General features: G+C 39.7%; 1 protein-coding gene across 1 annotated transcript in view; it reads right to left on the reverse strand.

Annotated features, from left to right (window-relative positions):
* Positions 1-347: 347 nt before the first annotated feature.
* Positions 348-17,517, reverse strand: part of SESN3 (sestrin 3) — a 40,505-nt gene continuing 23,335 nt past the window's right edge. The window contains exons 3-10 of the mRNA XM_021544965.2: positions 15,053-15,250; positions 14,208-14,390; positions 13,589-13,825; positions 11,961-12,108; positions 9,593-9,708; positions 6,334-6,524; positions 4,942-5,086; positions 348-4,103 (exon numbers count right to left, since the gene is read on the reverse strand). Of these exons, the coding sequence (XP_021400640.1) occupies positions 4,017-4,103; positions 4,942-5,086; positions 6,334-6,524; positions 9,593-9,708; positions 11,961-12,108; positions 13,589-13,825; positions 14,208-14,390; positions 15,053-15,250 (1,305 nt within the window). The 3' untranslated portion in view covers positions 348-4,016. The remainder of the gene's footprint in view (positions 4,104-4,941; positions 5,087-6,333; positions 6,525-9,592; positions 9,709-11,960; positions 12,109-13,588; positions 13,826-14,207; positions 14,391-15,052; positions 15,251-17,517) is intronic.

Raw genomic sequence — 17,517 nt, forward strand, 5'->3', positions numbered from 1 at the left:
AAATTAGCTTTTTTGTTAATACATAGGATGAGCTGATAGTGGCAATTTTTTAACTCTTACAGCTGAGGTAAATCCTTTTCAAGGATCCAGGTGCTGGGCAAGGGAGGGGATTGTCCCGCTCTGCTCTGCACTGGGGCAGCCCCACCTCAAGTCCTGTGTGCTGCTTTGGGTGCCACAATGTGAAAGATGTGAAACTATCAGGGAGCATCCAAAGAAGGGCCACAAGGATGGCGAGGGGCCTTGAGGGGAAGCCATACGGGGAGTGGCTGAGGGCACTTGGTCTGTTCATCCTGGAGGAGACTGAGGCATGACCTCATTGCAATTACAGCTTCTTCGTGAGGGGACACTGATCTCTGCTCTCTGGTGGCCAGTGACAGGACTGGAGAGAATGGCCTGAACTTGTGTCAAGAGAGGTTCAGACTGGATATTAGGAAAAGTTTCTTCCCCCTGAGGCTGGGCACTAGAACAGGTTCCCCAGGGAAGCCTGACAGAGTTCAAGAAGTGTTTGGACAATGCTCTCTAGCACAGGGTGTGACTCTCGGGTCTCTCCTGTGCAGGGTCAGGAGTTGGGCCTCTTGTGAACCTCTTCCAACTCAGCAGATTTTATGATTCTGTGATTTGCATTTTAATGAAGGCTTTAGTACAAAGGATATATGTTTCAATTTAGCCCTGATCAAAAATAAATCCATCTACAGCTCACCAAAATTCTCATAGGACACCACAGCACTAGCTGCAGTAGCTATCTGCACAAACTGCACCCAAATTTAAAATTATTATTTTTGTTTTAACAATTATTTCTGTTCTTGTATGATGATACTCTCATGAAATTCACCTGTGGGTAGAGTGTTCTGGGAAATGCAAATGCTTTCTCCAGTTGGCACCTTTTTCACTTCTCTTCATTACCAAAAAAAAAAATAGAGCAATCTCAGCAAGGACATACTCTACAGCAACACATATTTTAAGTGACTCTGCAAGGATAAGAAGCTGTTCATGCTCAAAAGCTCTGTTCCCTACTCACAGTGTTCCCTGTGCTAGCTGGTTAATTTGTACCTATCAAGCTTTCTCTTCAGTAGAGAGGAGACTGTACACTTTGTTTTTATGTTGGTCACAGCTGGGATTTTGTGGACTAACATGAATGCTGGTCATTACCAATTCCAATGAAGGAACACAGAAGGAGAGGATCTACACTTCCAATGGTTATGGTACCCTTAGGAAAAATATTAATGAACAAAGTGTGAAGATTCACATTCATGCATGCTTTAAAAAAAAAACCCCAAAACATTCCAAGAACACTTGCACATTAGAAGCTGGCACAGTGTGAACCTAAAGCACGCATAAAGTGTATGGTAGCATTGTCTGATTTTAAACACCTATTCTGAGCAAACATCTATTAAAAATCCCAAATTTGTGTATAAAAACTCGGCTGTAAATTGTTGCACTGTAAATGCAATACTTTGAAAAAAATGCCACGTGGAAAACATTTCCAGATGTTTTAAGTTTGCATGTAATATTAAAGAAAAAAAAGAGAGAAATTGCAAACTAGTTGTACAATGACATTTCCTGTGATGGAATGTCTTGCAGGCCATATGGGACTTAATATGGCACTTAAAAAAACCAAACCAAAACACTGGTTTACTACAAGTTTTATGAAGCAATCCATTTATGGTTTCTGTATTTCAAATCTGCTCATGTACTTTGCTCATGAAGTATATTTCATAAGGAAAGAAGTAAAGGCACTCATGTTTCCAAATGTAAAACTCAACCTACTCCAGAAGTCTTTGCATTTCTGAGGGGAAACAAAGCCATCATATTAGTTAGCCAAATCTAGTTTCACCTCATTTCCAGAGCTCAGCTGTGTTTCTTGAGGACTTCTTGACTTTTCAATGCAAAGAAATTTAAAGTAGTACTAAACAGTTCCTATCACTTGAAAAAAAATGAATGTATTGCATGAAAACTTCTCTCAGCAGAAGCCACTAGGTATGGCCACTACAATCACAACAAGGGGGGGGGGGAAAGGATCGTAACAATTTGGAAAGTAAATCTAAGTTCACACACATGAGCATCTCAGTATTTCTGAGAAATCTTTGCAGTTAGCTATACAAGATAAATCTGATGTTTTACCCAATGCTCTCTAACAGAACAGTGCTGTCTGTTGGATAGTTTTCTAAATAGCCAACATGACACTTAAAAAAAAATTACTGTTTTTTTTCTTCAAAAGGTTTTCACATGCAGAGTCTGCATACTGAAAGTGCAGAAAAGTGTACAATCATTGGGCTTTCCAATCTGGAACGGACAGATAAAGCAGAAAAAACAACATGCAAAGTCAAAGCAAGGATCAGGAAAAAAGGAAGAAAAGAGAAAACTAACTTTAGTAGAGAAAGTACTGGTCCATGGTTTTGTAAATGAAAAGTGTCAAAATATGACCGGTATTTTTTTTTCTAACAATTCTGCAACCACCAATGAAAATAAAAGTCCTGCATTAACTTCTACAATCCAACAGAACATTACAAATAAACCTGTCCAGTTAGTTTTGAATGTATATCACAGAAATAAAGGTCACCCTCCTCAAAAGAAATATGAAAAGTCCAAACCAACAGACAAAAGTTGAAGCAGTTAACTTGTGTTCTACTGGGTAAGTTTAAGCATCTCTTTAGGCACTTCACTGGTTCATTAAATGCAATACAAAATAAAGCTATAAATATCATCATTTTGTGCTCTCAAAAATTAGTCAAAAGCAACAGAAAACAGCACAAAAGTGTGACATTTTTGGCAGCTTATTTCTTCCCTTCCCCAATATTACTGGTTGTCAAAAATGCTTTGCTTTGGGGATGCTTTGGCATCTTAGTATCAGGTTGTCTTAAGCCGTAAAAGCTAAAACAAAACTGCTAGGCCTTAGACAATAAAGAAATTTGGTTTTAAAATTTCTTTATGGCTATAGAAGAAGGACACTTTAGCAGTGGCATGTCAGGGAAAAAAGCTTGCTTTCTTTTTAAATATTGCACTTTTCTTTTGTTCACTCACACTAATGCATAGAAACTTTTAAAACTTTGAATATTACAATTTCATGCTATGAAAAAGTTATGGGAAATAATTTCTATATATCCAATATGAAAGAATAGATATACTAGCCTTCCTTTACTTTCCTTAGTTAAAACATTGATAAAGAAGAGAGTGCAAAAAACCCCACAACCCTATTTTTGGTCAGCCTGTGTATTAATTTTATAGGTGCCAACTAAACAAATTGCAACACGTGATGAGCATGGATATTGTCAGGACAACTGAGGGTGACTGTCAGTAAAATAAGACTATGCATGATTGAGACACAGTAAGTGTGGCTGAAATGGAAAATCGTGAGGCCTCTTCTCCTTGTGAAGGGGCACGACAAAGCGTGAATGAATTTTGCACTTCAGTAGCATGCTGTAGGATTTATCAAGATTAATTTCACATTAAAGTGTGCTCGATGTTTGCATCCACATCTTGCATCACCTACAATTGCTGTAGTAAGACAGTGACTGGCAGCAGACTCCAGGACACACAGGAGAATCCAGTGGGCAATTCGATGCAGCACAGCCCACGTGTCTCTGTTGCGAGTCACGACATGGTGGGATGCTCTCAGGACAGGAGAACTGATCTTCTGCTGGACTCCACTCATCTGAAAAATGATTGCTTGGAAAAAGAAGTCTCTAAGCACTTCACTCCAGTGCTTAAAGAACAAAGCTCTAGGATTGGGTACAATAAAATCAGTTTCAGGATCCTGACCACTGTGCAGCAATCCAGCCGGAAACAATGCAGAGTAGCGCTCCTCAGTGTTACTTTTGTTATCATTAGTAATGTTAAGCATCAAGGAAAATAAAACACGTCATTGCACATTACAGCCGCCAAGAAGCACGGCTAAACTTTGACACTAGAGAATTGAATAACCTGATGCTACATCACAAACAGCTTCTGGTGTGTATCTATTTCCAAAGGTCTTTACATACTCAGTAAAAGCCCCGTACTCCAGGCCAGCAAGTGCTTCAAGTTAAGTGACGAGTTATGGCACGAAGGGCATACAGAAGTTCGGCTTGCATCCGAGCTTCCATCAGAAGTAGATTGACATGAACCTGTAAAACATTACATCAGCTATTTAGCTCATCTCTGAATGCAACATGGTTTATTCAGGCTGAAAATTCTAACCTTTAGTAAAGTATTGCTGCAAGAAAACTTTGTAATTTCTCCCTGTACCCTGCTGCAGGACTACAGTTCCTCCAGAGACAGCTGTGTAGTGATGCCAATATGGACAACATCCCAGGACTGCAAGGAACTAGCCTCAACTGCTGCTTTAAGCAGTCTTCCATCTGAGAAGCCACCTTCCATCTGAGAAGCCACCATTTGTATCCTAATGGCATTAGTTCTTTCTAAATTATATTTGGTTATCTTTACTACTATCTTTGACCAGGTGTATATGAGAACAGAATAAGGAACAGTTTTCATGCCAGATAGGCTAGCAGGAACTCATGCACTGAACCCTTCCCAGGAAGCATTAAATATCATCTCTGAAGGCATGTTGACATTTTATTGCTGAAAAACACCATAAAATATGCACATATATATTTAAGCATTTCTTGATCTCCAAATCCTAAGTATAGGCATAGTTGACCACTTCTGCATTCTCAGGCTTATCTTCAAAATTTCATAAAAGTAAAGTATCTTTTCTTTTACAGTTGTCTATTCAATTTTATGGAGAAGTGACTCAAAATAATAATAATAAAAATTATTTCCAGCACACTAAATAGTATTTTTGTCAAATTGGTATCTAACACTCAAGGAATGATTCTCATTTGTTTTTTTCTGATTTCAAACAGTTCATGTGACAGATGCTGCCATTTGAGGTGTCCCCATGTTTTAATTTTCAAGCAGCACAGGGGTCTCTGTGAAGGCAATTTGCTTTGGAGCACATACCTTCTCTGAGTGCTTGAACTGACGCCAGTAACTATCGTACATGCGCTTGGTAGTTCTCTCTGGGTAGCAGGTCACTGTCTTTATGTAAACCTTCAGGCTGCGTTCAAGTAGCTGATTAACTTCTCCATAATCGTAGTCATCATACCTACATAACACAAGCAATCATTCTGCTTGATGTAACTTTCTAAATGCACTGTCTTTTGCAGCATTATGTTCTTAAGCCTGTACACTGGAACATTTATCATACATGGCCAAAAACCACATGTTAAGAGAGGATCTGAAAGGCTTAGTAGGATCACAGAATTGTTAAGGCTGGAAAAGACCTTTAGGATGATCAAATCCAATGGTTAACCCTAAACCAGCACCATGTTCACCATTAAACCATGTGCCCTATCCACCATTTATGAACACTTCCAGGGATGGTTGCCCACTTCTGTGGGCTGTTCCAATGCTTTACAAATTTTTCTGCGAAGAAAGTTTTCCTAATATCCAAACGAAACCCCCCCTGGTGCTACTTGAAGCCATTTGTTCTCATCCTGTCACTTGTTACCTGAGAGGAGAGGCTGACCCCCACCTGGCTACAGTTTCCTCTCAGGTTTTTGGAGATAGTGATAAGGTGCCCCCTGCACTTCTAGACTAAGCCCCCCCAGCTGCTCCTCTTAGGACTTGTGCCTCAGACCCTTCCCCAGCATCACTGCCCTTTCCTGAACACGCTCCAGCCCTTCAGTGTCTTTCTTGCACTGAGGGACCCAAAGCTAAACACAGGGTTGGAGGTGGGGCCTCAGCAGTGCTGAGTGCAGGGGGATGGTCACTGCCCTGCTCCTGCTGGTCACACCAATGCTGATCCACCAGAGTGCCACTGGCCTTCTTGGCCACCTGGGCACACCCTGGATTGTGTCCAGCTGCTGTTGTCCAGCACCCCCCAGGTCTTTTTCACTGAGCAGCTTCCCAGCCACTGCCCCCCAAGCCTGTAGTGCTGCCTGGGGCTGATGTGGCCCAAGTGCAGGACTCGGCACTTGGCATCACTGAACCTCATATAATTGGCCTCGGCCCACTGAATCCAGCCTATTCAGAGCCCTCTGTAGGGCCTTCCTAGCTCCTTCCAGCAAAGCAACACTCCTGCCCAACTTTGTGCTGTCTGTGAACTTGCTTTCCTGAATGAAGGATACAGGCTGGCTTCAGAGAAGACATTTCTGTAAAAATTTCCATCCTGATTCATTTTCTGCACTGGAAGGAGAAATTACACTGATGTGCCAGCAAAACCAGTCTAACTTCCAGAGGTACCATCTCCACTTTAAACACCCAACCTAAAATGATGCTTTACAAATAGTTTATTTTTCTGTTTACATAGTTTTAACATGTACTCCCAAGCCAGGGAATTTTTGTCCATACCTGATTCCATACATACAGTGGACATAGTTAAATAAAGCTCTTCTTAGTGTAGTTGTATCAACATCTTCATGTGTTGCCATAGTGTTGTATGTAAGGTTATACACCATCCGAAACTTCTCATCCAGGAGATGCCCAATATCAGAATAAAGCCTGTTTACAAGGGAAAAGCCATGATTTTCCCAAGTATAGTCCTGCAGGAAGAGAAGAAAATATATAAAAACACAAATGAAGTGAATTCCCTATGTCATCTTCTCTACAACTCAACAGTTTTTATTGTCTGATAGTTATGACTTTCGTCTCTTCCAGAAGTTTGCATTTTGAATCCTTCATCCACATCACCTGCTCCATTCCCCCAGAAATTCCTGGCAATGGATATCACGTTATGACACCCCAACCCCAGATATCATTAGCCTACAGGCGAAAATGTAGCAGGAGCTCTCTGGTCACAGACAGCAGGCACAGACTTTCCCAGACATTTTCCTGGGGAAGGCTGTGAGAAGATCAGAGAAAAGAATGAGAAACAATTCTTATCTTCACTTGTTACACCTGTTGTTGTACACATTTGGAATGCATTATGGAGATTGGTTTACCAAAGAGTGATTTCTTAATTGACACTGGATAGTGTTCAGATTGATTGACCAATTAAGTCAAAACTGTATCAGACTACTTGTAAGAGTTACTGAGTTTCTTAATAAGTATAGTATAATATAGTATGAGAAGTATAGTATAATATAGTGTAAGATGATATAATAAAGCAATTGATCCACCCTCTGCAATCACAGAATCAAGGCTAATTATTACCTGGCTGGGGGCCTTGAGGCAACAATTAGTGACCCTTCATGTAGGTGAACACACATCAACCTGACATTACTGACCCCTTCGAGGGTACAGACAGACTGGGGTGACTATTACTGACCCCAGCCACGTGTCTAACACAAACTGGAGACCATCTGGACCTCTCCATCAGAGGAATTCAGGCTGACCTCCAGTGTTCCCTGCAAGATGGATTGGACACCTTCTGCCCTCCTAGAGAGGTAACTGTGGTCTATGTTCGGGGGTGACATGAAAATCCCCAAGCTTCTCCTGAAGCACTTAGGGAATCTTCTTCTGCTTTGCCACTCTGACCAGTATTGTTCCATGTGGGACTGGCCTTTAAGTTTAAAAACTTGTTCCTCTTGGAGGCTTTGGTTTAGCTCCAAACAGAGATGGAGTCTTTACTTCCAGCAAGGATGTACAATCATTGGATAAAGTACTGAACTATCCCTGAAAAAAATGATAAAATCCAGGCTGCTTTGGTCTTAGACAAGCACCTGGATTGCAAGATAAAAGCCTGCCTGCTTATATGAGGAATGGAAAATCTTTGCTGAGTAGTGGCACAGCAGCAAGAACCATCCTGCTCCAGAGCAGGGAGCAAGGGTGCTCTGCACTGCCATCATACAGAAGGCGAGAGCGTGCCCACATCCTTGTCAAGTGCTCTATCATCCCATCACTAACGGCATCTTTACAACTGAGGGCATCGTCTCCATCCTTCCTGTTTCTAGCTGTTTTCCAAAGGTACTGCCAGGCCAGGGTCCTCATCTGGGCACCTTGAAGCATGTCTCCTGTCCTGTCCCCCTGAGTAGGACAGCAGGGAAGAGCAGAACACTGCTCCATTGTCTGATGCAGGCATCAATGACATAGAAAACATATCACACCATCATGTTTGGCCACTGGCTGCCAGTACAAAAGACTGTAAGGCTTGTTAGAAATATGCCATACTCATACAGCCCTGGAAAGATGTCCAGGACATCACAAAAGCCTCTGAGAGCCAGAAGGCCCAGAGGGGGGAAAGCGCTGTTGACTAACAGCAATTGATCTTATTATCAGTGAAACTTCCCCCCACAAAAAACAAGCTTAAAGACATTCTGCTGTGTACAAAATACCTTTTTTCTATCAATAAATTTAAAACCATAGAGAAAAAGGCTGTTTTGTTTTAACAGAGTAAAGATTAGACTTATTGCAGGTGTTTGGGATGCTACTGAGATTTAAGTATCATCAATAGCAGAGAATTTGGGAGGCTGTGGGTATGTACATCCAAGTGCTAAGAGTGGGACATAATAAAGTTAAATTATCAAGGTGACTTCTTTGAATGTAAGCCAGAAGCTGTCCTGTTTATTTAAGAGCAGAGATGTTTCAGTTCCAATTTCAACTTCTTTGGAGCTTTTTTCCAAGGGAGCCTGCTGCTCCTAAAGTAGTTAGGCAGATTGCTTGATTTATAGGCACTGACTATGCCTTATTCTTTTTGGCAGCAATAACCTTCTTCAGGCTCATATAAAGACCACAGAATAAATTATCCAGTTCAGGAGAGACTGTTATAAAGCTAAATACATTTCCTGAGAGGTATCATGGATTCTTTATTTTACAGTCTCAGATACATCTTCTGACCACAGAGTTTTCCTGCACTCACTGTCATTTAAATTGAAAAGTTCTCTGATTTGGTTGAAGATTTCTTCCATTGCTTTCCATTTACTTCTAGACTTCTTACGAATGTGCTCTATAAGATAGAGCAGAACCACCTAGAATATCCCTCCTGTTATATATAATATGAAGTTCATGATTCTGGTCATGGCAAAGGATATCAGTATATAAGACAATGTACATGTAAAATGCATATTCTGTTCTTCCAACTGAGAAAAATGTATTAAAATACAGCAAAAACTTCAGTAATCATATTTAGAAATTCCTTTTCTTACATAGCATTTGAAGTCCAGAGATTTGGTGCACATATGAGAACACTACACCCCAGATCACTCTCACAGACCTAAATGTACCCAGGTATTGAAAGCCACTGGACAGAGAGTACTTGGTAAAATGACAGGAATAAAGAGTTGCTCCAGTGGATTTTTTTTCTACAACATCTGGAGGGATGGGAGAGAAATTCTTGCTTTTCTACCTTTCCCTTTTATTTCAGATATGCTTTACAGTTTTCAAACATTCAAACATTTCAAACTGGTAATAACTGAAGTTAACATGGAAAGCCAAGTATTGCCTTGCCAGAGATTGAAAAATAATGAAAGACTCCATCTCAGGGATATTTATGGAAGGTTATGAGTTATTTAATGAACCAGGACAAGAAAAGGAGCATACAACAAACATGCTATAACCACTATATACACATATACACAATATACACTATATAAACAACTATAACCAGTTTATGCTCTGAGATAGTGAGATATATAAACATCCTTTGAGTGAATGTGCTTTGAAGAGGTGGTACCTGAGCTCTGAATGTTGGAAGATGGTCTTCTCCTCGCCTTGCAAAGTCTTTGTACCCAAACCCAGGATCTTCAACATAACGGGAGACATCTGTAGAAACTATTTCATCATCAAATGCTGGGAATAAAACAGCAAAATGCTTTGCTTTAGGCAAGAACATGAGTTACGGCCTACTTCCAACTACCACTCTACAGGATTAAAAGACATTTTAGAAGTTATGCAAAGGAGAAGAGTGGTACAAAGGAAATAAACATTTCAATCCTCATCTGCTTGTATTGGATACATTCCTTTCATTGAACCCATTAAAAGTCAGCCTATACCAGACATCTAATGTACTTCTACAAAAAGAGAAGAGATAGGCTATACTTCTGTCCGGAGGTTTCCTTTTCTCTCTGTTGACTTCTGAGGGAGGCTAGTTATCTTAAGTCAGGAAGATGAACATCATTAGCAAAGTCACTGTGTTAGCACAGAAACAAAATAATGGATCCTTGGCAGAAGGAATGCTGTAGTGAGCAGCCTTCATGTCAGGAATCACACTGGCTCTGTCCTGTAAGCTGGAGTATGAGCACCAGAAAGCAACACAACACTCCACTGCTAAATATCAGCTGAAGATTATATGAAAGCAAAGAGCTCTACAGTATATCAGGGTGAAATTCTGCCAGAAGCTGTAGTAACTAAGCATCTTCAAAGAGCTCCAAAACATATCACTAAGCACACACAGGTTCTCTATCAGGAGTCAATCTTTCCCTCCCAAATAAACAGGTGGCTTGATTGTGTAACTACCTCTGCAGAACTTGACTACTGCATAGCTGACTGCATTTGACCCTGATTTAAAATCATAGCTTGGTTCCACAAGCATTGGTAGAACAGTTGCCATATGTCCACTGTTGGTGCCTTGGAAAGTCAGTTAATCTAAGAATTGCAGAAGTGCTTTATCTCCTCTTTGCCTCATTAAACAATCAAAACATAACTGTGTAGGAAGAAGCTTGGACAACATCTGCTACAGCAAATTCTCAGTGAAGAATAAAAAACCTGTACACATACACTCCTCTGCCCTGACAAGGACTGGATTTCATCATGAAAGGGCAAAGGCCCAACACACACAGACTCCTGAACTGGAATCAGCAAATGATAAAAGAGGGAAGAAAGTCAACAAAACTATCAGCAACCCTACTCAAAAATCCCTCCTGTCTTGAATGACCCCTTTTCTTTAAACACCTGAAGTTGCACAGACTAATGGAAGTCCTGATTTGATAATGAAATGCAATGAGTGTCCATTTATCTGCACTGCTGATACTGCCTGACCAAAGGAAACTACAGCAAGAATTTACAATGTCTATTTCAAAAAATCCATCTTGATGTTGCTGGATGTATCTTTCAGAGATTTTTCCATGTTCCTTGAGAACCACAAAACAATCTCTGCTGATCCTCAGTACATTCTTCCTCCTTTTTGGGCCCTTTGCACAAACCCATTGATTCTTTCAAACACATTTGATCTGAAGCTGTGGAGACCTAAATTCACTAAGAACAGTGCAGTAAAATGTTAAGCATTTTAGTGGTTACTTTTTAAAAAGATACAAGCAATCATCTTCAAATAGCTTCTACTATGAGGAAATAGAATATTATTAAGACTATCAGAATCTCTAGCTTTCTTCTAACACTTTCTATGGGAAAAAAACACCTTTCTATCTGTATGAAGAAGGCTTTATTCAGTAGTTAGAGATGAAGGCCTCCAGAGCATATGAATAATATTGGAAAAGAAGGTTTCAGCTCAAAATTTGGAAAATCATTTAAGAATAAAAAAATGCTATCAATCTCTACTACAAGATAGGCAGTGCAACAGCACAGCAATATGATCACTCAGAGCAGCAAGTTGGAAATGTCCTTTCCAGGTGGGAAGTAAATGGTAAAGTAGTTTAATCTCATAATCTGATTCCTAAACTAAATGTCATACCTGAAAGCTACTTATGAGTGTCATTGAAGTTCTAAGCACTACAGAACCTACACCTGTGAAATATTACCAAATATTAATTACTAATTTATTAATTATAATTAATACATTTATTATTTTGATTATACAGAACATATTAAGAAAAAAAAAAATGTACACCCTATTTTTAAGGAAGCCTACAGGTCTTTTCTTTCCTTAATGTACTAAAGCTAAATTTCAAGTAGTAAAAAGGATGATATTTGTCAATCAAGAAATCCTAAGGTGATGAAGCAAAAGGTAAGATTGCTCTTCCTACATGTCTCCTGCATGAAGAGCCAGAATAAAGAAATGGACAGAAGAAGTTTCAGTTACTGAACTAGCCTCAAGCATTCAGTTTGTAAAAAGCACAAACAAAATTGAACTGGAAAAGCACAAATACCTCCACTAATTACTAGCAGACTCTCCTTCTTCTCCTTCTCAAAGCGAGTTGTCATTTCTTCCTGAGAGGCTTCTTCATCCTCTTTATCCTCTTGTAGTCTTTTCATCCTTTCCATCAGGGCCTCCAGCTCACTTAAAGAATCTGCAATCTGCAAAGACACCATGACATTCTGCAAAATTAGAAGATAGACGACGTGTGTCATCTTCAGACTTCATGCTTGACAACAAACGTCCTCAAAACCAGACAGCAGCAGCAAACAAAAACTCAAGCCAGAATGCATTTTGCCACATACATCATAGACAAACAGCTTTCACACAGCAGGAAGACAGGAGCTGGGAAGCGTTAATGTGGCCTGCTGCATTAATTTACTGCAGTGGGATTAACAGTGAAGAGGTGGTGTTTGAGTGTGGAAACCACAGTCATTCATATCCCACCACACAGACAGCTCAGGAAAATCCATCTGCATGCCCTACGTCTCTCATACACAACTTTTCATACTAAGGTAACTATATCCAGCCCATTGGCAATGGAAAATATGCTTCTGAAGAGATGCAGTGCAACACTGCCTTACAGAAATGCAACCTGAGATGGCAGATCAGTACTTTTCTTTCATTATGTGCAACCAAAACAGCCACTATGTTGACCCTTTTTCTTACTTTAGTGAGGAAAAAAGACCTCTTTTTAATAGAAATACATCAAAGTTTTGGGTGTACCTATCATTCAGATTTTTCATAAAATAAATTATTTGGTTTTTCTTTTCCATCTTTTTGACTCTGTTCTTTTGCCCATAGTTACAATTGTTTCTAGCAGACTCTTCACTGCTGAGCAGTCAGCAGCAATGCTCTGCCCACTGCAAATGGGAAGTAAGGCCCGTCCATGGCATGAGCTGGCACGTTTTACAACCCAGAAATTTAAGTCACAGTGATTGAACTGAGTGATGACATGCTACTGCTAATTATAAAAATTGTATCTAGCAACTCTGCTCATAATCCTGATCTTCCATCAAAGGCAATGAGGCTAATTCATCTGTCAGCATTAATTCAAGGGCACGTCTTCAAAAGCATTCTAGAGCACCTTTCAGGAAAAATTGTCCAGTTAATTAACTTGTAATCAAATTAATCACGTTGATTCAAGACTGGAACACCAGCATGAAGAATTAAATAATTTTATTTCAGACATTTCCTCCCATCTATATGGAAGTGTTTCAAACTGTTTCATGACTGTGAGCCTTGAAGTAAAAATTATTATTATTACTACTACTACTACTTCTATTTTTTTCCCATTTTTCTTTTCACTCCCTGTGTTAGCAACATGGATGAAACAATGCTCCAGTCAATGCCACACTGTCTAAAGAAACTGGGACTTGAAGCTTTTGGCTGAAAGTTTTAGTCTTGCCCAACAGGTGGTGAGATTAACTATCAAAATCACACTGCTCTACCATACACCATTACAGTGTGGTTTTCAACAGATTACAGTGGAAATTGCCAGAGTGTATGTAAGAATTAACAGACTCAAGCATTCCTGTAGACAAAAAAAATTTCAAATTAAAATTTAAACAGGAAAGAATGGAAGTTAAGTTTTCTAATGCAAAACAGAGGCAAGCAAAAGAATTTTCTTGCAACACTAACCCCAAAGTTGCTACTTGTGAGGGACGCATTTTCTATGTTGTTGTCATTGGCAAGATCGCAGACACAGAAGTTGTTGACTGCTATAAGTCTGACTCCATTAGATGTATCCAGATCTCTCTCTGGATTAATACCACTACCAAATACAAAACTTGCCAAGGCATGATAATGGGCCAACAGGACAACAGCATGCACCAATTCAGGAAGAGACCAATTATTTTCTCCAGTCTTGACAAGTTTCTGAAATGAGAATAAAAAAAGTGTAAATATAAAATTTCTTTTGGCCCCTAGGTTTTTTACTAAACACTACACATTTCAAAATGGGATCAATTATTTCTTCCAGTAATACCACATTCCCCTTGCACACAAACTCTCACTGGGTAAAAAAAGAGACACCTAATATATTACTTCTTTTCTTTTGGGCTATTTTAGCCAATGCTATTCATAAAAAGAAAATTTTATTTGCTTTGTCACACAGGAGAATCAGCTTGTTTGGTGCACTAGTACTTCCCTGAACTTTTTATCTCAGGGTAATGAAGCCTTACCAGGCACTTGCACAGTTGTAGGCAGTTCTTTTTACCAGACATTTACTGGTATTTACAGGGCATGATTGAAGAGGTACCTGGATGTGCTCTTTCGTGATCAGCCAGGGCCGGTGTGCAAGAAGTTTGTTTATTTCATTCAGGTTTTTCAGTCTTTGGGGAATGTATTCTAAACCATTCAACCACTCTGCAATCCCGCCAGTCTTCAGAAACTCATCAACGTGCATATTTATTAGGTAGGAACACTGATGTCTGGCAGCAGCCTGGAATAATTAAACACAGAGTGATCAGTGCAGCACAGCAGTGTGTAATCTGGTTTTGCTGCGGGTGGGAGACAGGTCAATAACACAAAAGAAAAGTACAGTGTCATTCCAATAGGCCCTGTGCAAATGTATTGCAATGCATTTCTATACAGTATGGAGGTTTCTCCAATAAAAATATATTTGATTACTCTCAATTGCAAAATGCAATTTTGGTTGGAAGTGATCACTAGAAGAGAGCCCTTTGCTAACAGAGCTGACTTAGAACTTGGTGCTCAGAGCCTTGTCCAGACAAGATCTTCACCCTTGGAGATCACAGAACCTTTCTTGGTTCCTCCTGCAATGTCTCAAAATCCTCAGAAACAGAATTGTTTTCCTAGTGTCCATCTGGAATTTCTTGTGACTTGAGTCCACTGCATCTCATCCTACTGCTGCACAGTGATGTGGGCATGTGAGAGGAGCATCACTCTGGGAAACAGGGCATGATGTAGGTTGCAAATTCTCACTGAGAACCCTCCGGCTAGGCAGGTTTTAGCGTGATAAAAATCTACAACAAAAAGTCAGCCTCTGTCAAAATACCACCCTAATTTCTCCTTTTTAAATTCCCCCTTTATTTTGTCTTTTTTTAAATACAGAAGTCAGAGCTGCAGCCTGTTGGTACATACCATGATAGCAATGTAGTGCCTGTAGGGCAAAGGAAGGGGCCCATCCATGCGCAGCATATAGAACTGGCTGCGGAGGAAAGACTCCAAGTATTGAGTATGGATACTCATGACCTGTGTGATGTTGTCCAGGCGACCAGACGTAGAATATTCTTCCACAAGAAGATTAGTACGTTCATCCAAACCGTTTGCTTGCATAACCTTGAAAGTAAGATGGAGAAATATTAACAGAGGGAGAGATTTTCTCTAGCTTTAGGCCTGGGGAGAAACACAGTGAGTATGCAAGGTTTATCTGTGTCCAGGCTTAAAGACAGTGATGGAGTTCTTTGTGTATTGATGTGTATTTGCAAACATACATGCCTGCATGAAAGCAAATACACACACAGAGACCCTCGTTGTATACTGAGAACTGAAGAGCACTTTACACTGAACATCTGTTATCTTTTATATGATTCTAAAAAACCCAAAACCATTTTTCTATTCATCTTCTTCAAACAGAGGAAGTTGCAGATGCTGAAATCAAGCCTGTATAGAGAGCTGAAAGTAAGTAAGAGCTAAATGGAAAGTAAATTCTTTATGGAAGACAACCTGTATAGACACACACCACCTGAGTGCTCAGCCCTAAAATCAATTTTAAAATTAATGGAGAGGAACTGGATTATGTAACCAAATTATAGAAACAGCCTGGCAATCTACCCCTTCTGTGCCTGTATAATTGAAGAGGAGATCAAATGCTAATTTGTCCATAACATTCAGGTATTATTTAGGATACGAATTTAATGCTTTCTTTAAACAAAAGCTGTTCTTTAATTATTCCAACCAATCCAAACCTTGGGCACAAGATGAAATGAAACAGCAGAATAGTAAGTAGCTCTTGCATTGCAGGCCCTGACACAGTATGAGCGCTATTACTCAGTGTTTATCACCAGGAACAGCCATTCTCAACATGTTCACCACTGAAGTTACAAGCACAACACTAGAATACCCAGTATTTATTTTGACGCTGTGCAGTAACAAACCAGACAGCTTACTATTGCAAACACCATGAAAAGAGAACATATTTTAGCTGTTTTACTGCACATGAATGTAAAAAGTGCCTAAAACCAAAAAGCACAATGCTTTTGCTGAAATATTCTATTTAAAATATGTTTTCTTCTTTATGATGAACTGATGAGTGGACCATATCTCAAATATTTTTCTATCAGATCTTATACAGAAGTCACATGAAAAGAAACAAAACATACTACATTTTCATTTCTCACCACTGTACTTTCCTGGTTTAATCTGTGGGCCAGAAAGAAAGGGGAGAAGCAGCTACACAGTTAGGCAGCTCCATCCTTTTTACATGTGTATCTTCACTATGGCAGCTTTTCTGTTTTATACCCAAACTGATGCCTTCTTAGTTGTCCTTAATAATGTTTTTACCATCAGAACTTTATTCACACATTAGAGACCACTTTATCTCCCTGTATATACGTCGCTCCACTCCTAGGAGTCCCCCTTATTCTTCAGGAAGTGTATCTCCCATGTATCTGAGAGATTCTGGTCTCATTTAGTGGTTTCTTGGGGAAATAATATTTTTTATGTCTCTGGTAAGGTTTCTAATCTTCTTCAGCTTGTCAGGAATTTTCCTTTTAACAGTGCAAGTTATAGAAAGACGTTCTGCTGACAGAATAAAAATATAATCCTGTAGGACTGTGCTGTTGCTATGTTAGGCATAGCAATATGCCATATGATTATTTCTAAGCTTTATCTCCATCTCTATTACTATCTTCTTCATACTGTGCATGTACTTCCTCCTGATTTATTTCCATCCACAGACTTTTTTTTTTAATTCTGCTAAAGCCTTGTGGCATGTTAATAGGAACCTTTACAATTATGTCATTATTTCTCTGCCCATATTCTTTCCTTTGCAACAATAAAGCAGCATTTGACACCAGTACTGCTATTATCACTTCAGTGTGTTACTATTCTGCCACTAAACCCTCTCTATTCACTCTACTATTTCATGAAAAGGAATGAGGGAGAGAGGCAGTAGTTTGTTCAACAAACCATAGGTGGCATTTGTCATGGTGGAAATCTCGAGTCTGAAATCCACTCCTACCTTTCAACCATAAATTCTCTCAAGAGCCACAGCTACAGTCTAAGGAGTGAAGTCATATTTGCACATTCTCTCAAACTGAAGGTCAGGCACTGCTCTGAGACCTACATAATCACACTGCTGCAATACTGACAGGCCTCCCTTCAGGTCTGGCATTACTAATAATGTGTTCACACCCACCTGAGAAGAGCAGAGCTGTCACTCATGGCTGTCTCCGGGAATGCAAGTGACAGAAAAGATGTCAAATAGTACCACTTGTGTGAAAGGATGGACTAAGTCTTATCCACTGGAACCTGCTCCAGAGAAACCATTGCTTTTGCTTTCAAGGGAGCTCATCCAGGTACCATGGAATAAGCAGGGTCATAGA

Source organism: Lonchura striata, chromosome 2 (assembly GCF_046129695.1).
Source record: "Lonchura striata isolate bLonStr1 chromosome 2, bLonStr1.mat, whole genome shotgun sequence".
In the NCBI taxonomy this organism is placed as follows: Eukaryota; Metazoa; Chordata; class Aves; order Passeriformes; family Estrildidae; genus Lonchura; species Lonchura striata.